General features: G+C 48.2%; 10 protein-coding genes across 10 annotated transcripts; 4 read left to right on the top strand and 6 right to left on the bottom strand.

Annotated features, from left to right (window-relative positions):
* Nucleotides 1–728: 728 nt before the first annotated feature.
* Nucleotides 729–1,925, bottom strand: P153DRAFT_363808 (mitochondrial carrier). Its single transcript, XM_033667452.1, has 2 exons — nucleotides 1,802–1,925; nucleotides 729–1,738 (listed from the first exon to the last, which is right to left on the bottom strand). The coding sequence occupies exons 1-2, from the start codon at nucleotides 1,850–1,852 to the stop codon at nucleotides 794–796; spliced, it is 996 nt and encodes a 331-aa protein (XP_033526872.1). The 5' UTR covers nucleotides 1,853–1,925; the 3' UTR covers nucleotides 729–793.
* Nucleotides 1,926–2,775: 850 nt separating this feature from the next.
* On the bottom strand, nucleotides 2,776–3,606 carry P153DRAFT_332719 (acid protease; the record flags this gene model as incomplete). The annotated part of the gene is made up of 1 exon (XM_033665525.1): nucleotides 2,776–3,606. One exon carries the CDS (start codon nucleotides 3,604–3,606, stop codon nucleotides 2,776–2,778), a length of 831 nt encoding a protein of 276 aa, XP_033526871.1.
* A 2,417-nt stretch (nucleotides 3,607–6,023) lies between these two features.
* P153DRAFT_363807 (uncharacterized protein) lies at nucleotides 6,024–7,293 on the bottom strand. Its single transcript, XM_033667451.1, has one exon. It carries the CDS (start codon nucleotides 7,249–7,251, stop codon nucleotides 6,058–6,060), a length of 1,194 nt encoding a protein of 397 aa, XP_033526870.1. The 5' UTR covers nucleotides 7,252–7,293; the 3' UTR covers nucleotides 6,024–6,057.
* Nucleotides 7,294–7,427: 134 nt separating this feature from the next.
* P153DRAFT_308779 (uncharacterized protein) lies at nucleotides 7,428–9,107 on the top strand. Its single transcript, XM_033664721.1, has 2 exons — nucleotides 7,428–7,500; nucleotides 7,567–9,107. Exons 1-2 carry the CDS (start codon nucleotides 7,442–7,444, stop codon nucleotides 9,038–9,040), a joined length of 1,533 nt encoding a protein of 510 aa, XP_033526869.1. The 5' UTR covers nucleotides 7,428–7,441; the 3' UTR covers nucleotides 9,041–9,107.
* A 949-nt stretch (nucleotides 9,108–10,056) lies between these two features.
* P153DRAFT_353993 (HET-domain-containing protein) lies at nucleotides 10,057–11,360 on the bottom strand (the record flags this gene model as incomplete). The annotated part of the gene is made up of 4 exons (XM_033666477.1): nucleotides 10,057–10,207; nucleotides 10,251–10,702; nucleotides 10,756–10,766; nucleotides 10,928–11,360. The coding sequence occupies 4 exons, from the start codon at nucleotides 11,358–11,360 to the stop codon at nucleotides 10,057–10,059; spliced, it is 1,047 nt and encodes a 348-aa protein (XP_033526868.1).
* Nucleotides 11,361–12,582: 1,222 nt separating this feature from the next.
* P153DRAFT_308778 (GroES-like protein) lies at nucleotides 12,583–13,866 on the top strand. The gene is made up of 3 exons (XM_033664720.1): nucleotides 12,583–12,892; nucleotides 12,945–13,062; nucleotides 13,116–13,866. The coding sequence occupies exons 1-3, from the start codon at nucleotides 12,629–12,631 to the stop codon at nucleotides 13,811–13,813; spliced, it is 1,080 nt and encodes a 359-aa protein (XP_033526867.1). The 5' UTR covers nucleotides 12,583–12,628; the 3' UTR covers nucleotides 13,814–13,866.
* A 218-nt stretch (nucleotides 13,867–14,084) lies between these two features.
* P153DRAFT_308773 (putative monocarboxylate permease) lies at nucleotides 14,085–15,534 on the bottom strand (the record flags this gene model as incomplete). Its single annotated transcript, XM_033664719.1, has 2 exons — nucleotides 14,085–14,422; nucleotides 14,544–15,534. 2 exons carry the CDS (start codon nucleotides 15,532–15,534, stop codon nucleotides 14,085–14,087), a joined length of 1,329 nt encoding a protein of 442 aa, XP_033526866.1.
* A 913-nt stretch (nucleotides 15,535–16,447) lies between these two features.
* Nucleotides 16,448–17,517, top strand: P153DRAFT_373231 (PQ loop repeat protein; the record flags this gene model as incomplete). Its single annotated transcript, XM_033669452.1, has 2 exons — nucleotides 16,448–16,506; nucleotides 16,602–17,517. The coding sequence occupies 2 exons, from the start codon at nucleotides 16,448–16,450 to the stop codon at nucleotides 17,515–17,517; spliced, it is 975 nt and encodes a 324-aa protein (XP_033526865.1).
* Nucleotides 17,518–19,405: 1,888 nt separating this feature from the next.
* On the top strand, nucleotides 19,406–20,777 carry P153DRAFT_393461 (uncharacterized protein; the record flags this gene model as incomplete). Its single annotated transcript, XM_033671236.1, has 3 exons — nucleotides 19,406–19,484; nucleotides 19,544–20,511; nucleotides 20,574–20,777. 3 exons carry the CDS (start codon nucleotides 19,406–19,408, stop codon nucleotides 20,775–20,777), a joined length of 1,251 nt encoding a protein of 416 aa, XP_033526864.1.
* Nucleotides 20,778–22,687: 1,910 nt separating this feature from the next.
* P153DRAFT_393460 (ornithine cyclodeaminase) lies at nucleotides 22,688–23,800 on the bottom strand (the record flags this gene model as incomplete). The annotated part of the gene is made up of 1 exon (XM_033671235.1): nucleotides 22,688–23,800. The coding sequence occupies one exon, from the start codon at nucleotides 23,798–23,800 to the stop codon at nucleotides 22,688–22,690; it is 1,113 nt and encodes a 370-aa protein (XP_033526863.1).
* Nucleotides 23,801–24,138: the final 338 nt, after the last annotated feature.

Genomic DNA, 24,138 nt, shown 5'->3' with positions numbered 1-24,138 from the left:
CTACGCCACGGCAATGAACCAGACGTTACAGAGATTAATTTTGACCGAGCCATAGTAAGTCAAGTTTGTATGCACAGGCTCGATGTTCATGTTTCCGTATTGCTCGAGGGCCGCATGGGAATTTCACTAGAGGGGTTCTGGCAATGGAAAGATAGGACGAAGGGGATTGATGACAGTATGTGTTTAACATAGCAACTGCTGCTCAACCTTCGTTTTTAAACTCATCATATGTTTATCCAATAGCTATCAAAAATGCTGAATCCAGCACTTGCTTTTCGGTCCCAGACTATTAATCAATTGCGAGGTTGTTGCATATGTAATAATATTCTATAAGAATCTTGGCATGAACCTGCAAGTGTGGTGGGATACAGTTAAGTAGTTCTTGGATTCCACAACGATCTCACATCCAGAGATCCATTGTCCATGTACCCCTACTGCTATTGATCAGTATTTTCCTTAGCCATTCGAAATCACCAACTGCGTTGGGCTGATTTCCAGGCTATGATATATTCGCTGTATATCACCCTAACTAATGTTGCGCTCAAGCTCATCGAACTCCAGATCGGCCAGATTTACCAAGAAAACTCCAGGACGGTTTCAAGACTCACAGTGTGCAACGCGTTCCACCTGACGAGTTGTCTGTGCATACAAATTAGGCCGAGGATGGCATGCTCTTGTTCTGAAGAACATCTGACATTCACGTACGCTTGCGCGTGAACACTACAAATGCCAACTGAGGTTTTCATAGACACCTTACTCCCGTTAGATGCGTTCAATTTCCCGCTTTCTTCGTTCATATACCAAGGAACGATTTCATCCGTTCATACGTGTAAAAGCTTATGGCGACCATAGGTACGACTTTCACGTAGCCAATATACAAGCCAACAAAGAATCCCGAAATTCCACGCTCTTTGAATATTACACCTGCTGTCTCTCCTATACCGAGACGATGTCCGTCTCCCACAGCGCCACCAACCTGCATCCGCCGTCTAATGACCTCCAGGGGATATGAGACTGTCTGCGAAACTGCTCCAGAAACGCCCCCCGATGTGAGTTCAGCCCAAGCCCGTAAAGGTGCTGGCTTATCTGATGGCGCATTGGCGGGTTGAGCAAGTATTGTGTATTTCTGGACGGAGGGTTGGCGGAGCAAGTCGCCGACTACATCATGGGTCATGAAAGACATACCAGCGTATGGAACCATGCCAAGTATCGTCATCGAAAAGCCTCTATAAAAGTTGATCACGCCTGTCCGCGGTGTAGCGGCTAATGCAACGTCTTTGATCACTCCAGAAGTTGACCCAGAAACAACTGGTGCTGAATTTGAGAGTAGTTGTTCGTGGTAGATCCTCCTGCAAATTTCGACCAGTGAGGAGGTCCTAGACTTCGTCTCAAATGCTAGACGAACTCGTATGATGTCCAAAGGATATAAGAGGAAAACCGACGTGACACCTGCCGATGCACCAGCGGAGAACCTTCGTATCCATGTTTCCTGGCTCTTGGAACAAATGATAAGTGCTCGATACTGTTCGTGAGCGACAAAGTTTATAGCCGCATAAGGATAGATTTTTAGCAATGTTGCCGAATGACCGCGGAAGATTCCCTTCATTCCATCTCGCCCATATATGTCCCGTAATGCCTGGGCGAAGCCTACCCAGGATTTCGTGTATTTTGTGAACTGAGGATTGCTAGTTTGGAACAAGATCCTCACACGGTCGAGAGGTGCAACAGATGTTTTGGCCTGAGTTCTACGATCAGTTGGTCATCATTCTGTTCTCTACATGTTCGACAGTAGGTGGCTCACCACGCAACCAGCAATTCCTCCAGCGAACCCAGAACGTATGATGTAGGTCATACTGTGCTTATCGGGCTGTCTCGACGTGGCCGCTACCGGAGCGGTGCTAGTACTTTCTGGGAAGAGAGGTGCGTTTTCTAATTTTTCGGATCCCCAGCTACCACTACCAGTCTTCTCAACGACACCGTCCATCTTCGCATCGAGCCTGTGTGCTTGGTCCTCCTTGAGGATTGAGATGTCGGACAACGAGGTATGACGTACGCTGAGGAATGAAGGAACGCCTCCGAAACGTCAGAAGGCTTGGCAGGAGCAGATCCTATCAAACAATACCCCACATCAAACCACTATCATTTCCAATAACAGTTCGAACCAAGAGATCGCTCTCGCCGAATCACTCACTTACACTCCAAGGGAAAAACGGTGTACATGGCCGCTTTGAAATGTTGTATTGTCCAGAAATCTTGTATACCTGGGCGCTGAAACCTTTTAATCGCTTTTAAAAGTATCGGCGTTGCATACCGGCCCCTTTGGAAAAAAAAAACTTTTCAGCCTGGGCATGACTACATGCACTCCAGTAGCATTTTCATGCGGGAATTGACTTATGATTATTTCTAGATACGCCGACTTACTCTCACACATGACTGCGCCAGATGCTGGATAAATGTCAGAGGGTTGCAGATGGACACTGCAAACTTGAAAATCAGGATAGTTGAGACAATACGTTTTGAATTCACGGTCATCTATATTACGCACAGTACTCACAGACGTGTTCGGGCTCAGAGAGAATTGTTCATATGTTGCCTGAGGGGATCGAGATGGAAAGGTAATGCTTCAACGTGCTGTGAGAGTTTCTGACATGGACTTCATAAATTTGATCTAGTACCAGCCTCTACAGCGCTCCCATATTCAAACCATATCGTTTCAGACCTTCGGAAGTCCTAGCAACTACCAATCCGACCCTACCTTTTTCGACCACATCCCGCTTAGACGTACTTGACGGTGACCTGGGAACCGCTGTTGATAGTGACATCAGTGTAAACGGAGCTGCCCTGCTTGAGGTCGATGATAGTGGCGCTGGTCAAACCCTCGGTTCCACCAGTGCTAAGCGCAGCACTGGCGCTCGAGAAAACAACAGTGCCGAAGTTGCTCAGGGCGACCAGGCTGCCATTCTCCTCGAAGTCTTCCACGATCCACTCGGCATTCTGACGGCACAAGACCGAGCCACTGGGCGCACTCAGCGTCTGGCTGACGCTCTTGCCAGTGCTCACGTTGGTGAGCTTGACGGTGCCCTTGGTAGTCGAAGTGGCTGTGATGTCGACCTGGATCACGTTGCCCGCGCTCACGGCGAAGTTGCTGAAGTCGTATGCGTAATCGGGGTACCACTCATACCAGGAGTCGTAGGATACGGCACCGGAGCTGCTCACGGTGAAATCGATACCGGCCTGAAGAAGACCGCTGGCGCAGGTATCGCCGTCGATACCGACCCAGGCAGATGCGGACTCGGTACCACCGGAGCCAACATGCTTGGGTGTCGGGACGGTGAATCGTCCAGTGGCAGACTTGAAGTAACCGGAGGAGGGTGTCTCAAGGACTGCGCCGGACCAATTGCTCGAGTACTGGACGTGGGCGGTGCTGTTACCCTCGCCTTCAACGAAGTTCTCTTTGACACCAGTGCCGACCTTGATCAAAGGCAAGGTCTGGCGGCTGCGGCGGGTGCCATCAGCGCGGGATTTCACACGTTCGGCGAGCGTGGAAGGGCGAGCTAGGACTGAGCCAGCAATGGCAGCAGAGATGAAGGCGACGGAGAACCTCATGGTGATTGATGGAAGAAACTTGGCGAGGAAGCGAAAGAAGTTGGGAGTAGGTGTTGGTCTGACTGCTGATTGTCTTGTCGTGATGCAGGATATCTTGCAGCGAGCGTTGCTGATCTTTTATAGTCAGCTCTGGAGCCCGTATCAACGCTATACATGTTCACGCGACTAATGTGTGTGATGTCGCGATAGATCAAACTCAAGCATTAATGATACCTTCCTAATCTCTACTTAGTGGATGCATTCCTACTGACCTGGTATTGCTATCACGCGGAGGCTAAAAAACGGCGTACAGGGTTCGTTAGGCCAAATGTCTAGAAATAACGTCCTTATCCGCTGTAAAAGAGTTTTTAATGTAACGTTCATGCATCCTGGGTTCCATATGCATATGGCTCGACGGTATTGCAGAACTGGGCTAGGTTACTACAGGCATTGCTGCCTTTGTTTGTGGGAAACCAGTTGAGGCCTGCATCTGGAACCGCTCTCATGTCCGCAGCGGTGCGGTAGTTGGAAGGATGCAGGTATTCGTGCTGCCGAAAGGCGTCGCGGTTCCTCGAATATGCCTTATTTTCTAACATGCTCAGTATAACAGTATCGTATTTCTGTGCTATTGTCATGCTTGACTTGTTCCTGGTTCAACCCTCAGGATTAACGATAGTGTACTTCGTAGTTGTAAATGTTGTATCAGTCAAAGATACAGTGGATGGTTAACATAAATTAATTGCAGGAGAAGCTTGTCGTTGCTTATCATTATTCCGGCACTTGGCAAGGATAGATGTGGTTCTACTAGTACCAAATAGGAAGTTCGTGATAGGTCACGCCAACTCCAATCTAAATAGCATGCTATTCTATCTACATTTGGTAGAGATCAGCATGCCCGTTGCAAGATGCCGAGCTCCAAGGTCGCCAAGATAGCTTGTGTGAGCTTGGTTGCCGCGCTTGCAGTGCTTAGTTATTGCTTGGTCTGATCAGACGTTATCGCCCATCACGCAAGGATGCCAATCGAGAGTCGATAGCCGTTTACCGCGTGATGGATCCTTATGGCACTTGATATCCAAACCTTGATTCGCTAATCTCTCCTTGATTATGCAATTGCGGGCGGTAAGTCGCGAAATCGAAACGAAAACGAGTAAGCTCTAAGTAGGCAGTATTCCAAGCAGATGTGTTTGGAGGGCTTCGATGAACCCGAGGAATATTGCATTTTCGTAAGACAGGAGTACAGTAGATAATCTACCTCTCAGTAGGACTCGGGAATATATCTTGTAAAGTAGCGATTGTGCTGACCAGTAAAGAAACAATACTCCAATTGCGCTCTGGGAAATTTTGCTCAAGCATGGTCATGTTATCTTGATGGAAAATATTGGTAATCCAGAATCTAAACTTGAGGTTCTAGATAATGGCGGCGAAGGAGTCCAATTACGAGCTACTATCCTTCCTTACACGTCAGCCGCGACCAAACCGTTCATTCTACTCTCGGGGCTGCTGACAATGTCATTCGCAATTCGAAAAGTAAAAGGGGCCTCTATTTGTCTCCACTACTCTAGTGGCAATTGTGCTAATCAACCATTCCCTGTGTAATATTGCCGAGTGAGATGAAATACTTATCATACATGAGCTAGCCGAAACCAAAGGCGCTAAAGATCCATAGGTCTTACTCCTTACATAAGTTTTGACATATGTTGAAATAGCGAGAACTACATGATCTAAAGCTTGTAAGCCCGGTTCTTGCTTTAGCATACGATCCGCACAACACCGGTACAGTTTCATCATCAAGCAGTCTCACCTAACTAACAAGTGTGACATATTGCTTTTAGGTGACCTCACATTATCATCTCGCTCCTCTTTTAATAACGAGTTGGTTAGAACAGTTATGTCGTTTCCTGTCGCCATCACATTCTCGTATACGGTGAAAGTCTTCGTGACTACACGTTCCTTCTCACAACATCCGCCCATGATGGCATGTTCAGTTCGCTTTAGATGTCTGCATATGTAGTACCGCAAAATGAAGCATATATACAACTGTTGTTATGTACTACTAGCAATTTCTGATACTTTAGCTCGATGCCATTGCTAGCAAATAAAGCAGATTAAAGAAGTAAATGACAACGTAAAGACACGAAACGCAAAAAATTCCTAAGAAGGGAATACAGACTCACATCCATGTCCTACAGACTGTTGATGTTTTAACAATCTCACTTGTCAGACACAGTGAGGGTAATCTGACATTCACAACAGTTCGACGCTGCAGAACCTTTGGGGATTAGCATGCCGGATTGGTCTCTGAACTTGCGGCTTGTACTGATTACAAGTAAACTCATCGTTCCTCTCGTGAAATTGCGCAACTTGCAGACGTTTAGTTGATCTCATAAAAGGTTGACAAAACCTCCGGAAGAGCCGATTTGAACCTGAGATACATTCTATCGGGCTATATTGAGCTTTTACAACCTCCAGTATTTAGTCTGTGTCTATGTCCATCGCGCCAATAACATCTAGCTGTATACCCTGCTTCTTGCAAGCGTTTTTGATATTTTTCACTATGCTTTCATTACCCTCAACCACAATCATAGTCTTTAACGTTCGCGCGACAACATTTCTGTTCTCAATCATGTTGAGCAATAGATCTGTCACTTCCACATCGTTGCCTAGCTCATTGAAGAATTCAAGGACCTCAAGCTCTGGAGGAAGACCAACCGAATGTAGGCGGGGCTTCTTCGACGATTTGCCGAAGAGCTGATAGTCCCAGTTAATTCGTAGAGTCTTCAGCGCTTCAAACTCTCTGAGTCGTAATGCTTTGCGACAGCCCAACGTTGGGAAGTCGATTGTGACGCTTTTGAGAGAATGGGCTTGCGAATCAAGCGCAACGATGTAGTCGCTGAAGTTGTCGGAGCTCTCTTCTAACTCTGGTTCCGGTTCATCGATTTGAGTCATGACAAACTCCTCCAACGCTATGGGAAACTCTAAGACGTCGAGTAGCGTATCGTCGTTGATGTCGCATTCGATCAAATGCAACGATTTCAACGCTGTCTCATGAGGCCGTTCGAGGGAATCGAAACCTCGATCGTCTAGCTTTGCTCTCCGGATGGTGAGACTTTGAAGAGTGGGATGGGCAAAGATATGTATGTTCTCGCGCAGATCCCAGTATTGATCGTCGGTGCATTGATAGAATAGTGTACACGTCTTGAGGCAGGCTAGGTCGAATGGTCCATTGAACAGGCATCCAATACCATGCAAAAGCTTGTCTGGCAACGAGATTTCTAGTTTCTCCAGATTAGACATCCTCGATAACGAATGCGACGGATCGTAATGGTTGCGGAGCGGTGCATCGAGCGCTAGCTGGGATAGCTCTGACGATGGATACGCCAGCTTTACTTCATAGATAGCGGAGCCACGGCGTGGTCGCCGGCCGAGCGACTCACTGAATGTAAGATGTAATTCTGGTGTTTCGAAAAGGATGCTCTTGTATAGCACAACGTCACCAAGTCGATGGCAGCGTTTGTTCAATCGCGATACGTTGCACAAGTCACGCTTCGACATGCGACCCAACGTCTCGAAAAGCTGCAACAAAACCTCGTCGGGCAGCCCAGCAAGGCGGTCACGGCCATCGTACACGCTGTCGCTCGTGCCTTCAGTGTTGGTGTCCATGAACATGCTGAGTGTTGGTGTGGGGTCACAGCCAGTGACGTAGAAGAGTGGTCCGCATTTGCCGAAACGCGGGGAAACGATGCGTCTTGGGTTGGAATTCCAAAACGCAGTCAACTGACAGGGTTACGTAAGCTATAGAGATTACCTGTCAGCTTACTACAGTTACTTGAAGTTTCCTGTGAGTAAACCACGAACTATGGCAGACAGATCGATCCAAAGCACAAAGGCGATGGCGTTACGAAAACTTGGAATCAAGTAAGCACCTGCTATTGCATACTGGCATGGCATCTCGGGGCATCTGACTAACGACCGCGTGTCTAGCGAGACGTACCAACTAGCCATGTATCTACTAGACCAGTACCGTGGCACTACTCTCTCTTGCCGTTATGCAATCCCGCCACGCCTGGCACCGGCACAGTCGCGGACTCATCTGGAGGAGGTAGTTAAGATTGCTGTCGTGGACATCATCATGAGACATCCAATGCTGCAAGTCGGTATGATGAATGCTACTTCCAAGACTCCCTCGTGGATCCAGCTGCGGAGTCTCGACTTGACGCAACATATAAAATGGCTTTATATTGAAGCGCATAACGACTTTGAACAAACAGTTCAGGAAACCTTTCGCGTTCAGCTCGACGACCGTTTCGCAGACCTTTCCATTAAGCAACCGTGCTGGAAGATCACCGTTATTCGGCAAGGGAATGCTCATATCATGGAGGTCCTACTCACTTGGAATCACCCGCAATTCGACGGTGCAGGCGCAAAGGTGTTCCACGAAGACTTTCTCGAGATGCTCAATAAAGCTGAGAACGGAGCATACGAGCGGACGGGCTTGGACGGTGATATCCTTACACTACCTGAAACCCCCCCCTTCCTTCCAATCCCAATCGAGAGCTTAAAGAACCTTCCATTAGATCTCAAGTACCTTGCCAAGGTATTTTGGGAGGAAACTAGGCCCCAGTTCCTGAATCGGGACGTATCCCAAGCAGCCTGGTGCCCAATTCGCTCCTCTCCGTACAAAACCCAGTTCCGGGCCTTTTTCATTGATAACGCATCTCTACTTACAATCCTAGCCCTTTGCCGGCAAAACAAGACTACCATTACCGGCCTGATAAACGGATTAGCGCTTATTGCCTTTTCATCGCACCTCAACAGCACAATCGCCCCAGCCTTTCAAAGTTCTACCATCATGGATCATCGCCGAAATCTGCCTCCGGCCCCGCCGGACGCTCCGTGGGTTCGGTCCGATAGAACAGTGAGCAACTACGTGACCCAGTTGCCCCATAGATTCGATGCAGAGCAAGTGGCACGAATTCGTTCCAAGCTGCCGGCTGATGCCAGCGAGGGTAGAGATCTGTCTACAGACCTCCAACACGAGCTCTGGGCCGTATCGGCACATAATAGACAGGAAATAGTGCACAAGCTGGAAGCCGGGCTGCGAAACGACCTGGTTGGGGTGTTCAAGTACGTCACAGACTGGCAGCAGACGATGAGGGACATGGCGAAAAAGACGCGCCAATTCACGTGGCTGGTGACCAACGTTGGTGTGCTGAATGGCAACACGTCCGACGATGGCCAGAGGTGGTCGATCAGCCGAGCGCAGTTTGGCCTCAGTGCTGAGATCCCCGCTGCCGCCATCGAGTTTGCCCCAATCAGTGTAGCTGGCCAGGGGATGTGTGTCAGCGCCAACTGGCCAGACTGCGCTGTCGATCTGATGCTAGGGGAGCGCATCATAGCTGATCTTGAAAGGTGGCTGGCCCAACTTGCAACGTCAGGCAAAATTGGTTTTGAATAGGGTTAACAGGACGGCAAGTTCGGGCGGCTATCTACTAAAATTAATATTTTTCTATATAATCATGGACCCCAAGATTTAAACATGAGTGTAGAAAGTGCGTGCTAAGCGGTCATTGCAAGTAATGGTGCGCAAAGTGCGTGCCAGAAGATTTCTTTACATCAAAAGGGTGGACGCCGAAAAACGTAGAGTTCATGTCTCGCATTACTAAACTCTTAGAAGTTTTGATGATAACGAGGGCTACCCGTTCAATTATTCCTTCTGCATTTTGCTCAGTAAGGGCATTGCTGGATGCAGCCACCGGCCACTGCTCGTTATTCATGTCAGTTGCCACCAAAGCGATGCTCGCTCCGGATTACTGCAAACCCGGCGACATCGATTGTGTTTTCTTCGGTGGCGGCGTTCTCTTTGCCTTAGGTAAAGCAGGGGATGGGATTCGAGAGACTAGTGGGCGAGGCCTATGTTGATGAAACTATGGATGGTCAGATGAAAGACGACTAGGAGAAGGGCGTGTATACGGCGCAGACATCTGAGCTTATTTGAAAGATAGGAGAAAACTCGGAGACAGATATGATAGCTGCATGCGGTCTGATAGTTGCTGAAGATGGCACTTTCCGACATGACACGCAGTTCTTCCCTGGGACTGTGGTAGGTTAACATTGGGAAAGCGCGAGCGGGCTTCCCATGACGAACATAACAGCTCGACACGTCTGAGGCCTTGTATCCTCGTTCCCCTCTCTCATCATACCTTTCACGATACAGTGCTGACCAATGGCGTTCCCATAACACCTCGGCATACTGGACGATGAGTTTCCGAATTCGAATCACAGTGCATCCTCGACTACTCTATTTTCCTCTTGGGAACTCCAAAACTTCGTTTAGTGTCTATACGCTCATGGCAGCACGAAGGGTACAGGCGCACAAGATCTGCATCCACCAATAACGAGAGTCCTAGGTACGCTCACAGTAGGAATCTTCTCCTCAATGCGTCGTCGCTTTTGTCCAAATCTCTGATAATGCTAGACAATGTACACTGTGTCTTGCACCTTGACGATGCAGCTGCTTTCAACCTCACCGATGCCAATCCTCCTATACTCGTCGCCGTCGCCGTCGCCGTTCGACACAACCGCCATCACTGCATACTGCTCAATCTCGCGCCTGTCGGTATATCTGCCGACAACAACGCAGTGCAAATTGTCGAAAAATTCCGTACTCATCAGGTTTCAACCATCCCTTCATTATCCCTGTTCCGTCCTGGAGAACGTAGTAGTCGGTTTCTGGCTTCAGTGTACAGTTCACGAATGCACCCAGATCCGCGACCAACGCGTCTCTGCGGTCTTTCTGGAAGGCAATACGTCTGTTCAATTTGATTTTACCGATATCTTCTTTCGAGCAATCGATCCGTCCAGAACACGATAGCCATGACCGAGAAGGGACCAAATTTTCATACTTGATCCTTGCCGAATTTTCACCAGATACCGTCCACATAAGGCCGCGGTGGAGAAATCTCTCGAAGGTAACGAATCTGCTTTCACAGAAGAGTGCCTCTGCGACGCGGTCTTCTAATTCCAAGATTACAATAAGTCGATCCTTGGGAAATGTGATATCGCGTCTTGAGTATCCTTCGATCAAGAAAAAGATACAATCCCTCATAGGATCATTGTACTATGATTGAAGAAGTCGATTAGGAAACTCCGGGTTCATTGTATAATACCTACCCCGGGGTGTACTAATCCATCATACCTACAGACCTTTTCAACTTGGTAAGTTTTCCAAAATATACACCCATGCCGCATTCCCAGTACATTTAATTTGTGGTGAAATGAACTGTCCGTCGCGCTAGGACCGATTCCTGCATGACCCGCGCGCGCGTATTGAGTGTAGCCTTACCAACATCACTGTCAAAATCATCGATATCAGTACTGATATAAAACAGATTGCCTGCGTTTCCTTGAACGTAGACATGTTCGGTTTCGAAGTGTCTGCTACCAATGTGACTGTGCAAGAACCCAGAACATGAGTCGATAGCTGCGGTTGCAGCGATCACACAGTGAGCTTTTGAATATACATGCTTCATCTGATCGGTTTCACGCCTCCGATCCTCACTATCGTCCCCAGATTGAATAATGCAAAATGAGTCGATACAAACATACTGGAAACCAACCGCTCTGACTACTTTGACCGCGTCTTGAAATGTCTTGGGTAGCTCAGATACGTGAAAGCCGTTTCTCCTCCCAGCTAGGTTGCCTTGACTTGTGCAGAACGCTTCTTTTTTGAGTAATTGGAAGATCGCCCCAGCAATGAGAAAGTGCGAGATACACATTGCTCTTCCTCTCATTAGCCAAGGTCAATCGTACCCAGTCCGTAGCGGATGCCATATCTTCCAGACCACCTACATCAAGCATCCTCATTGAAAAGAATGCTTCGTTGCTTCTGTTGTTACAGCGATGAGTATTATCACATTGACGTAGCCACGCACAACGTAATTGAAAATCGTGCAGCACGGTCCGAACGTACTTGTCGACCGACAAGCATGCCGTATCTGGCGAGATCTGTTGAACGATTGTGTGGTCAACCCCGATGATATAGTCATAGAAAGATCTTTGAGGAGCCTACTTGAAGCGGTACTGAGTCCTACTAGACGCTGGCCCCCAGAGCCTGCTCGAAGCGCTGTGTGAGTGCGGAATAGATATATATTCCCATCGTCGCTTATAGTGTCTATGAATGCCATAAGAAGAAGACTGCAAATCTTACAACTCTCGGCAGATGCGATGAAATCAAGCATTTTGACATGAACTAGCCCTTCTGCGTGGCCCATGATCAAAACTCTTTCGCAGCAGGGACAACATTGGACCGCAGGTCCGTGTACTTGCGTTATTGCTATACTCGCAAAGTAGGTTTCGACAAATGAGTCGTCGTACTCGAGTCGCCAATCACTGTAATACTCATTGTCAGGTAATTGCAGTGCAAAAAATGCAGACTTTGGCAGTCACCCCAAATGTCAGCCGTTGCGATCCGACTTACCATCGAACCCGCTTCCAGCTTATCCCTCTGCTGTATCAAACACAACGATCAGCTTTCAGCATCACTCAATACCATTAAATGACGGCTTACCGCTTTGGCGAAGAACAGTTCGAACTATAACACGTCAACACGTATCAGCAACGGCGATATGTGACTAGGTCGCAAGACTGCTTACCCATCCATCGAAGTCCTTATTATCGAAGAAGTGCTTTCGTCGACCCTGGCCCATCTTCTGCAAGTATTTGTTGGGCCCTATGTGTGAACTATTTCTTAGCCAATTGAAATCTCTCGGATTTGAACCACAAAACTTCTTACTTGACAAATCATCTTAACAGCCTTTCTAGACTCTGCCTCTGCTTGTTAGCTGCGTTCGTCCGTGTATAGTCCGGATCTCTCGCTAACTCTGCTTCGCTTGCCGCTGACAAATGCGGCCATGACGCTATTAGTTGTATGGACGGAAGGACCCACTAGGTCGTATCCGGCCTCCATGATGAATTTCATCCAGTATTTAAACACATTCACATCACTTAGTCAAAACTCACCACTCGTTTCTCACAACTGTTCATCATGAAACAAATCATCAATCTTGCCAGCCCCGAGGTCAAGGCCGAACTCTCTGAGGGTCCCATCCCCTCACCCGCCGCCCATCAAGTCCTCATCAAGGTCGTCGTGTCTGGCAGTAATCCAAAAGACTGGAAGGTTCCTGGTTTGGCTGCGGGCTATGATGGACCTGAAGACACGATGATGGGTAGGGCCAAGAAGGGCGTTAACCAAGGCGACGACATTGCTGGTATTGTGGAGAAGGTGGGAGATAACGTCTTGGAATTCAAGGTATGATCATTTAGTCGAAAGATCGTGAGTCTTGAGAGCTGACGCGTCGTAGGTGGGAGATCGCGTCGCAGCTTTCCATGAGATGTGCGCCCCGGGAGGTTCGTATGCGGAGTATGCGCTTGCATGGGACTGGACTACTTTCCACCTTCCTGGATCCACATCCTTCGAAGGTAAGCCCTTACGCGAACCCTCTTTCTGAACTCATGGCTAATTAGTTCTGCAGAAGCATCGACCATCCCGCTGGCCAGTCTAACCGCCATGGTGGCGATATTCAGGCATCTCCAGCTACCGACCCCTTGGAGCCCAGCGACGACCTCCATCCCTCTGATCATTTACGGTGGCAGCACATCTGTCGGCGCGTTTGCGATTAAGTTGGCACAAAACAGCAACATCCACCCGATCATCGCCATCGCAGGAAACGGGTTGAAATATGTCGAGACTCTTCTCGATAGCTCAAAGGGCGATGTCGTGTTCAACCATCGTGATGGCTCGGACGAAATGATCCGCAAGATTCGCGCTCACCTCAAAGCCGGCAACTACCCGCAGCTGAAACACGGCTTGGATCCTGGCATCGGCGAACCGAGCCAAAAGGTCCTGACTGAGATCGTAGCCAAGGACGGCGCTATCAATCTTGTCGCCCCGAGCAACTGGGACACTGGGTCTATAGATCGGACGGTTACTTCGGTGGGCACAGTGCACAACCAGGACGATGGTGCGTATGGCCGTGAAAATAGTGACCTTGGGCTTGTTACATGCCGATGGTTCTCGAGGGCACTGCAGGCGGGCACTTTCAAGGGCCACCCATTCGAAGTCAAGCGAGGTGGATTGGCCGCTGTGGAGCAGGCGCTGAAGGATCTGAAAGATGGAAAGAATAGTGCAGTTAAGTATGTCTTCCGGATTGCAGACACCCCGGGTCTTTGAACATCTTGTATAGTAGTTATCTTAAACTAAACGATTCAACACATGAAGCAAGGCATACTATACAAGAACGATTCTTACTTAACATTTATTCATTACTACACGCCTACAGGTAGTTAGCTAATAATTAGATGTTGATTATTCAAAGCCTGTAAGTTTCTCAATCTTATGATGTCTTTAAATATGAAGAATTTAACGATCGGTAAAATATTAAAGAAGCTCTTCAATTTGAAAGTCTTATTCAGTCTCCAGAGTATAAGTGTACACAGAGAGCTTACGCCTTTATGCGCCTGTTGTCTTCTACTTGGACAGCTTCCGAACTGCTAGGATTTTGTTCCTCTCCCTCTAGTTTACCGCTACTTAGCTCTTGAGCTGGACGGTTAATCTTTACCTGGGTCCAATTGGCCGCGCATATGAAGAGAGCAGCAGAAATCGTCACCGTACCCGCCCATATCTGTGCCTTGAGGAAGCCTCCATTGTCGCTTTGGATCAAAGCACCTGCCGTTGGCGGTCCTGCCAACGATGCAAATGCTAGTATAGAACATACCATTCCGAAACGAACGCCTAGCTTGCTTGAGTCCGTGGTCAATGATGCGAGTCCGCCAACGAACACTGTACGCGGTATACATCATTAGTCAATGCTCGAAGCGCGATCAGGAGGGCTCGCTTCTTAGAGGTAGTTTCACGATAGGACGTGCTAAAGGTAGAGTGAATGGAAGGGACGTATACTGACTTCCTTGAGTTGCGCCCGTAGCGAGTCCGTAGAATACGGAAAACACGTACAGACTACTCACGCTGCGAATGGGAATCCAGGCGAACAACATGATAGCGAGGAATGTCGTTGAAACAATCAAAGTAGGCAGTGCGCCAAAGTATCTATCGGCAATTAATCCGAGCAGTGGTCGTACTGGTATGCCGACGGCGTTGATGACCACGAGCAGGTTCACAGCTTCCTCCGGAGACAGGCCAACAGTCGAGGTCGCATATGTGTTTATGAAGAAAAAGCAGAAGTACACCGCCCAGAATATCAGAAACACGCCGATTGCGAAGAGAACGTACGTAGGCTCCAAGAATGCCTTCCATTCAACGAGTGGACCCGCCTTGCGCGGTGGAAGACGTGGCCGAAGGAGAAGGTTGATGACAATTGCGAACGCCAGAGCGATATAGCCTTGCACCTGGACTGCGCGAGGGAACCCAATGATCGGCTGAAGGTGTTGGACGACCAAAGGAAACAGTATGCTGCCGGTGCCGCTCCCAGAAGCAGCCAACCCTAAGGCCATTGCTTTCCTTTCCTTCCAGTACGAGCCGATTACAACCACGGCCGGCATATATAAAGCGCCCATGCCGAGGCCGGTACAAAGGCCTTGCGCGAGGAGTATCTGCCAGTACTTGGTCGCCAGGCTTGTCATGAAGGTTCCGAGCACGATCAACACAGAGCCCAGTAGGGCTGTGTGCTGAGCGTAGCCCGCATCGGCAGAGCGGCCGGAGACTGTTCCTATGAAGAACGTAAAAAAGACTTGTAGGGAGCCAATCCAGGCGATTTGCGACTCTGGCAACGATAACGTTGTCGTATAATGAAGTTGATAGATGCCAAATGAAGCAGAGTATCCCCATGTCAGCGCATTGATGAGATGACCTGCGAGGATCTGAAGCCAGGCCCGAACGCCGCCGTCGGGAGGGGGGCCGGGTTCTTCCTGGACCATTGAGAAAATTTTGAATGACATGACACTGATCCTTTTATCTTGACAGAGAGAGAAGATGGGAGAAGGGAGAGATATCTGCGGGAAACGTCAGCAGTGGGTAGTCTGGGCAAGTACCGAGACTGTATCTCGTAAACGATACATGCGTATGTATTGTCGTATATATAATGAGTGCGCGATTAGTCTTTTCACGCATTCTGGCAATCTGTGGGGGTCTTCGGTCCTTCATCCCTGAAGATCGTCAAGATCGTGTCTAGATCCCTGCAGGTGCTGAGTAAGAGATCCCTTGTATCGTAGCCTTACACCTGACGAAACCAATCAGTAGCCGAAGCCAAGGGACAGACCGCAGCCGAATGCGAGCCCCCCACAACTAATTAGTAAGACTTAGATTCGGAGTTATCCGACTCTAGATCTCTGACGTTAGGTCTGACTATCCAGTATCCAGTTTGAGACCCTTGCTTCGGACACAGTCAGACCTCCACATAAATCAACGGGGATAACTGGATTTAGTCATCGCCGCCGAGACTGTTTACAACCCAATGTCCTTTAACCTCATAGTGTCATTTTGTTATCACGCTGCGTCATCTCTGCACTAATTATATGTGGCATAGCTCTGACTAATCTACATCTCTTACTCTTACACTGTATCTAGTAATCTGGGCATTGGAAGTACCTCTCAGCAAATTTCAATAGTGTAGCGAGTCCGCGCTGGGAACAGACTTTAGAAGTCTATTTGCTTTCGTTACTTATCATTCCATCTTGTACGCCGACCTTTAGAAAGAGATAGTACATTCTTCAAGTTCATCATACCTCATACAAATTCGGACCCGTTTTCCCTCAGTATCGTCCTTACACATATCCTTTTGTCTGCCACCGACTCACAAGGCTCATTTCTCATCGGCTAGCGAATCCTATGTTTGTCCACGTTGCTACCAAGATGGTAGCTTCCATACCGTCACCGGATCTAGATGTTGAAGCCTTTTCAGGCATATGCGGGTAAGTGGATCTATTAGCGTTACAAAACTGGGCACATACTTTCCATCGCACAATACTCTACTCCTTATCTGAGCTGATCGTCCTTCGTCGAGCAGTACCATCTCCATCGTAGCATGGCTTGTAGTATTCAGCCCACAGATTCTCGAGAATTTCCGTCGAGGCTCGTCTGATGGCCTATCACTACATTTTCTTGTAGTATGGCTATTGGGCGATATCTTCAATGTCGTGGGAGCCATACTCCAGGGCGTCCTGCCGACCATGATCATTCTTGCTATATACTTCACCGTGGCTGATATAGTGTTGTTGGCTCAATGCTTCTTCTACAGGGGCTTCACATGGAAAGAGAAAGTCTTGCCTTCCACCCCGAAGCCGATGGAAATAGGAGAACCGAACGAAAGAACAACATTACTAGATGGAGCCGCAGCTGACGAGAGGCGAAGCCGAAACAACAACGAAACTCACTCTCAATTTCCCTCAGCTTTGCCTATAGTGTCCGAAGAGCCTGCAACGCCTCTCACATATACCCGCTTACAGATGCATTTAAGAAATATAGTGGCTGTTCTCTTGGTTTGTACTACAGGCATGGTTAGCTGGTACCTTATTCACCACTCCACAAGCAGTAGCCGTCCAGCCCCTGTTTGGGAGGTCCCTGAGTATGACATTTGGGGTCAAATATTCGGCTGGCTTGGCGCTGTGTTTTATTTTGCTTCACGCTTCCCTCAATTAATTTTGAACTGGCGTCGCAAGTCTGTGGAGGGACTTTCTATATTGTTTTTCCTCTTCGCTTGCTTGGGAAATTTCATGTATGTCTTCTCTATTATCGCATTTGACCCGACCAGCGCTGTTCCAAACCGCTGCCAGTCCTGTAACGCGGGGAAGATTTATGGTCGACATATACTGGTGAATCTTCCGTGGCTAGTGGATGGTCTAGGCACATTGCTTCTTGACATAGCAATCTTCGCCCAATTTTTCCTCTACGGCGAAGTCAAATCTATTGGTGGTGAGGTCTAGATTCGGCTACTGGTATGTTAGCAACTGAGATGGGCTTGTAGTACAGTTAAACTAGTTTTCTTATAATTCGCTCTATAGAACCCGCAGATTTCAGCCCAGCAATTGGCTAATTAGATCGCGTTAGCAAGTTAGTACTTTGCCCTGTAAGAGTTTGAGTTTTAATCTCAATGTTTTTTCGACTTGTGCTACACAATCTTATTGGAGGAAATCCGCGGGTTCCATAAAGCAGATTATGAGATAACGACTTATTTAATACCCATGTAAGCTTACGACCTGCTGTTAGCTTACTAGGCACTTGTATTACTTGGTAGGCTTGATATCGCTTAGGTGCTAACGCAACTCAGGAGTTAAGAGGCCTAGGTATCCCATAGACGGGCTCGGCCAATAGATTTGTATAGCACAACTCATAAACATCGAAACCAAAACTCCGTGCCAAGAAAATTTTAAGGGCAGGCATAATACCAACTTGCTGACGCGATCTGACTGGCCAATAGTCGGGCCGAAATCCGCAGGTTCAACGAGCCCGTCTATAGGATAGGCGCCAAGTTTTGTGGGAGCTAGCGGCCGCGCGGCCCTGCCTTCGACGGGTCGGCAGCGATTACCGACTACCCGCATAGCTGGTAAACTAGTACCCGCATAAGGCAGCTAGTGCCAATAGTGTCGCACGGACTCTATACAATCTTGTGTAATGTGTCTGCTTTATAGGATTTGCAACACTGTTACAGCTAACTGTTATTCGATCTCCTACATTGCTGTTATACTTGCTGTCGCGTTGCTGTCGCTGTTTAACTCTAACAGTGTGTAACAGTAACAACCTACCCTCTCCCTACCTTGTTAGCTTTCATGGAAATTGTAACACAGGACGGTTGTGTTATACGTGCATAACGCTATCCCCTATCTACCTTATGTGGGTGTGGTTAACAGGTGTGCGGGCGGTCGTTAACCGCTGCCGTCCGTAACCGCTGCCGTGAAAAGGGCCGCATTAGTTCCGCGCTACCAATAGGGACGAAGTCCTTGATGCGCACCAAGGAACAGTAACGGTCCTACGCGGAAAAAGCCGTAGGCCTATACCCAGGACAGAACTAGCTGCCCGAGCCGGACCGAACACAAAAATGGGAGACGCTCTGGAATGAGCTATTACGCCACGTCACGCTTGAATCTTACAATGATAAACTACTGGGAACCCTGTACCTCGACGCTTGTATTACTCAGTAGGCTTAATATCGTTTAGGTGCTCACGTGGCTTGAGAGTCAGGTTTTAAGGGAGCTAGCGTTTGCTGCATCTATCGTAGATACATTACATCATACTCATGTAAGCTTACTACCTGCTGCCAGCTCACTAGGCGCTTGTAATGTTTGGTAGGCTCTGGGTATATCGTTTCGGTGCCGACGGAACTAGAGAGCCTCAAGGCCTGCAAACATTAACGAATACAATGCTATCTAACAGTGCCTACCTAGGTAAGATTTGATCTATGTAAAAGCATGGAGGCTCTCTTACACCTAGCTTTGAAAGATCTCGAATCCTACGCTGTTAGCGTATACGGCAAAAGCGCCTTTTCTGAAGCTTGTCACGCAAGGCCTGCCACCGTATTCCCTCGAACATATAACAAGCGCTAAGCAAGGGCTAGGGTCCTGTAAAAGGGTAGGCTGTCTGGTAGGACCCTAGTGAGGTCCATGCTCACGTAACCACCCCCACGAAAACAGTATTTTGGTGTTCCGCGTTGTTTCAGTGTTATAGTACGTTGATCTCGAACAGATTGGCTTCACTGATTGAAACTTCCTCTCTGTGTAGTTTATGTACCTGTCCAAGGTGTGCTAAGACCAGACTAAGCGTAAAGGACTTTCCCCCATTTTTTACCAATTATTTGTGCTGCGCGATAGATTCGTAATGGAGGAAGTTTGGACCAGTACGACCGATCCGAAAGAGAAGAAAAGAATTCAGAATCGCGTAGCTCAACGCGTACACCGTGAGTTGTACCATGAGACTGTAATCAATTAATGGACAATCTCTTACTACGCGAGATAGGGGAGAAATTAAAGTCACGCATCCGCCAGCTAGAGGAGCAGCTTGATAGCCTTGCCGGCGCTTCGATACAAAATGATACATCGATGCCGTTGTCCTCCCATAACGATCCAACATTGTCATTCGCAATACCGGGAGTCTTGCCGACAATAAACCCCGAGCCCATATCAGACAGATTGGGTACAAGTTCCAGCTACATCACATTTGTTGGCAATCATACTCCGAAGTCACTCCTGGGGTCCGACACCGCGGTCGAATCAGGTTTCAACGCAAACCCACAAACCAACATTGTAGCTCAGCTGGACTCACTATCCCGAGCTCCAGTCGAAGTTCAACCTATAGACCTTGAATGGTTCCTGGCAGATTCGGGAGCATTGGAAACCGTGCTAGAACGCACACGAGTTCACTCACCGTCAATGGGAAGAGGACACAAAAACCCAGATCACAGCCAAAGCCCGTCAAGTACATCGCTTCCACGACATCTTGGTTCATCGGATCACGTTCGGGTCGGTGGCAATAGCGGTCAGTCAGCTCACAAGATGACAACAGCACCCATGGCACAAGATGCCGGACACGAAGCATTGCTAAAATCCGATGTCCCAAGACTGGAGCGACTCAGTCTTCTAGTGGAATGCAGCAGACGTCTCGGCTTCAGCAATTTGGACGAAGCGTTGTCAGTGTACTATACTTCCGACCTGAGCAAATCGACAATATTGTCACATGAGCAGTCACTTAATCGGGTCAGACAACTCCCCAACTTCCTTTCTAATATCAGAGAACATTCGAAACAATGGCCGACATGGGAGCGGGCAAATTACGTGAGAGAGACGCTGAAAAGTGCGGAAGACATATACGCCGAGGAATGTAGACTGGCGAGGATGAATCTGCGGGATCAAGGCGTCGTAGGCCTGACACAGAAAGAATTCCAGGTTGATCAGATGTTTCATATCACACGTGTTTTACAGCAGGAGGTTTGTTCTGCCTCTCTAGCTTCTACGGTACAACAAAGGCTGACACATCACATTTGAATCAGATTCCAAATACCTGGGCCTTGATCACAAGCATCATACTACATACCGTTATGCCTGGAGAGCCTCAACGACCACAAACCATCTTGATGGTTATGATGCTTCTCTGTTACCGTAGTCAGGATCCTATCACTACACTTGGTCTATGCCAGGAGTACCTATACCAACATGATAGTACGAGCGATAATGGGTCTAATCTTCTCCGTTAGACAGCAAGTTGAGTTGTTGGAGCTTATCCGTAGTACTTATCATGCAACCTTCTGGCACCCGTCTGCTAATCTCTGTGCCAGATTTGAATATAGGCAGGAGCATGACTTGTTACATAATATCACGCATCTCAACCACACGTAAGCTGATCCCTCGAGCTGGAGATACGTTCCTCCACGGTCTTTTTGTAGTATATATAGGTACTCTACTCGCGATGACTTGTAGGGCAGTAGTCGATTGATTGATCACCTGAATTTACTATGTCCAGCTCTATTTTCCTCCACAGTTATAAGCCCGGCGCTTCAAGAACGCCGTCCTATTCTCTCTGCGCAATTATACGCTGCAATATAGGTTTAGACTCTCCAATCTGTTTAAACAACCTCCCCTCGATCGACTCACACGATTAAACTCTCCTCCACTCCCCACGATCAGGCTATCATGGCGGACACAGCTCTGCCTACAGGCAACTACCAGCCCAAGGATCGATCAATTCGGCCATACTGGTATATGCAGCTCCAATTCCACGCTATAAGCAAAGGCGTGTAGGAACAGGTCAATTTAGACGGCTATAATACCAGGAATCTTCTAGAAACTGCTCCCGAGCTCCCGACCAAACCCACTAAAGAAGATTATTTAGATCTCTACTAGATAAGAGTTGCGGAGTACCGCGCTCTATCGAGCGACTGGGCAGCACAAAGCATTCGAATCCAGAAACCTCTGGAACTGGGTAAACGTAACCGTGAACCCCGGGCTCCTGGCACCTGCTATCCCATGAACCGGTACACTGAACCCGCGGAGTGCGGGCCGACTATCAACTAATTAAATTACGTCGGCAAGTTGGTGCCTGTGCACTTTGTTATATCTTTAGGCATGCTAAGTTTTAATTATGAAGTTCTTGAGACCTTGCGCTACGTGATTCCATTGGCTGAAATCTGCGGGTTCAGTGTACCGGTTTATGGGATAGTAAGACTAGTGGCAGATAAGAAATCAACGTCCAAGCTCTAGTCCGAGTCCTGAAGGAAGACCTAGCCCCGACGGACTCCAGCTACCAAAACCTCGTACGAGCTCAATACAGAGCTCACTTAGAGAAGGCCAAGCAAGGAACCATAGATGCGGAGAGCTGGTACCTCGAATAGAACTTCCTGTTCGTTAAAGCAACCACGTACAAGCTCCTAGACATTAAAGGGCAGCTTGCAATCCAGGATTTCCTCGACGCTCTGGCTCCAAAGCTCGCACAAGAGCGGGCTTAATTAATGCACCAATCAATCTTACAGGATTCTGTCCTGGGCAAAGAAGTCCCTGGTCTACTGTAGGTACTAGTGACAGCCGGTTTTTGGTACAGGCAATCGCCTGCTCGAAGGACTGCATGTACTAGTAAGCGCTGAATTCAACTACTAGCAGCCGTCTCTAGGGGCTGCATCCGTGTCTTGCTATTAGTAGAATAGTAGGCAGGAGGCGTGGAGACTAGATCCTGCCCTTGAAATACGTTTGCTGGTAGTTCAATCCCGCTCTCGCTAGTACATACGGGAGTACTGCAGGCGGGAGCGCGGCGGAGCGCTTGCCGCGAGAAGCCTTAGCGACAGGGGCGAGCAGTTACCGTAAAATTCCAGCCGTCTCAGATCTAGCTAGTAGGAATACTTGGTAGCTAGACACTAGCTTAGAAACATAAATGCCGCGTTTTGCTTACTTGTCCTTACTAATAAGTAGAAGAATAAGCCTTAAGTTACATGCTCTCTTCTTTGCTTGTTAGTAGGAGGGCTGCGCTAGCAGAATTTTACGTAGTTTTGACATTAGCCCAAGTACTGTCTACAGTAAAGCATTTATCTAGCACTCTCGCTACCCCTGCTAGCTAAATCTAAGATAGGTGGAGTTTTACAGTAGATTTCTTGTTATATACTCCCTAATCTATTTTCTAGAAAGTTGATAAGGTTATCCCAACACTCTTAGCTTTTGCAAGTTGCAGAAGTTGTCGCCCTACCGCTATGTCCATAACACCTACTCCAACACTTTTATATATAACGAAGCCGCTTTCGAGCCATTCAGTACGCGCCAGGGGGGCATCGTTAGATCTAGTGATTTGTCCGACCTCGAGCATCTTATTCGGATCTATACCTGCGCTGACCAGCTCTCCCGCCTCTTGCAGACAACCCTCGCGAGTGTCAACCGTGATATGCCCTTCCCACACTTGCTGCGAGAATATTCCAGAAGGATCCACCATAGCCTTAAGGAGCTCTGGATCGATCTCTGCCATGTCTCGCCGGTATGAGCCGATAGCAGAGATGTATCGAGTTTTTCTTCGAGAACTTTCTGAAGTGAGGAATTTCGCGGGGAAAAGAGGTTTGGTGGCTGGAGTGGTACAGAACATGACGTCCGCATCTACAACCACGTCTTCGAGGTTTTCGTTACGTTCCTCAAACTGGTACAGTTTAATATGTGACGGCCAGGGCGCATGGGAGTCCTTGATGAGACTGGCGATCAGTCCTCGTGTTCGCTCACGGCTTCGATTAACAATGACGATCTTGCGAATATCCTGCGCACGTAGCAACACAGCTAAACGAATGTGCCACTGTGCCTGCTTCCCTGAGCCGAAGACCACAATGTTACCTGTCTCTTTACGAGACTGGTAGAGGAGCATAGAGCCCAGGGCGGTTCGGAAAGCCGTAAGCTCAGCGGCATTGAGTATACCGACAGCTTCTCCTACAGCATTACATAGGGTAAGGGCGCTGCGTATCCCTGGCGGTGGTGGCGATGCCTCCGGCGAGGTGGTGGTGGTGGATCCGGAAGAAGGAGCAATGCCCACAATCTTGACACCGACCGACTGTGGTGTCGTGGCGGGCATGAACAAGCTCATCTGCCCGTCCGGCCGAGAAACAACACCACGTTCTGGCTGGAACTGCTGCTCATTCTGGCACGAGTAGGCGACAAGGATTTCTTGCAAGGCTTTAATAAGTTCGTGGGTATCATTTAAGGTGAGACCGCTCAGTAATTGTTTGATGTCATGATCAGATAGCACGGTGAAAGCCATGGCGTGACTTGGAAAGATGGTGTGTACTACACACGTCAAAATGAAGAGGGTGGAATTGACGATGTTCCATTAGAGACAATCCTCGTCGTGAATATATACTATCCGAGCGCTAAAATGGTCTGTAGACGAAGCATGCCAGCTCAGACTACCCAAGTGATGGAATGATGACAAGAGACGCACATACTAAGATCCTGGTAGTAGACCGCATGCTGACCCGCTACTCTATGTGACTAAGCTAATTACTTGTAATTACTTATATGACTCAGTAAGTCATTTGTGTGACTAAACTAGTGAGTGCTCTTGATTAAGAATGCAACCGTGTGCTTAAGAAACTTAGT

Source organism: Dothidotthia symphoricarpi (assembly GCF_010015815.1).
Source record: "Dothidotthia symphoricarpi CBS 119687 unplaced genomic scaffold P153scaffold_4, whole genome shotgun sequence".
NCBI classification, from domain to species: domain Eukaryota; kingdom Fungi; phylum Ascomycota; class Dothideomycetes; order Pleosporales; family Dothidotthiaceae; genus Dothidotthia; species Dothidotthia symphoricarpi.
The sequence above is the reverse complement of the archived record's forward strand: the minus strand, read 5'-3'. Positions and strand labels throughout refer to the sequence as shown.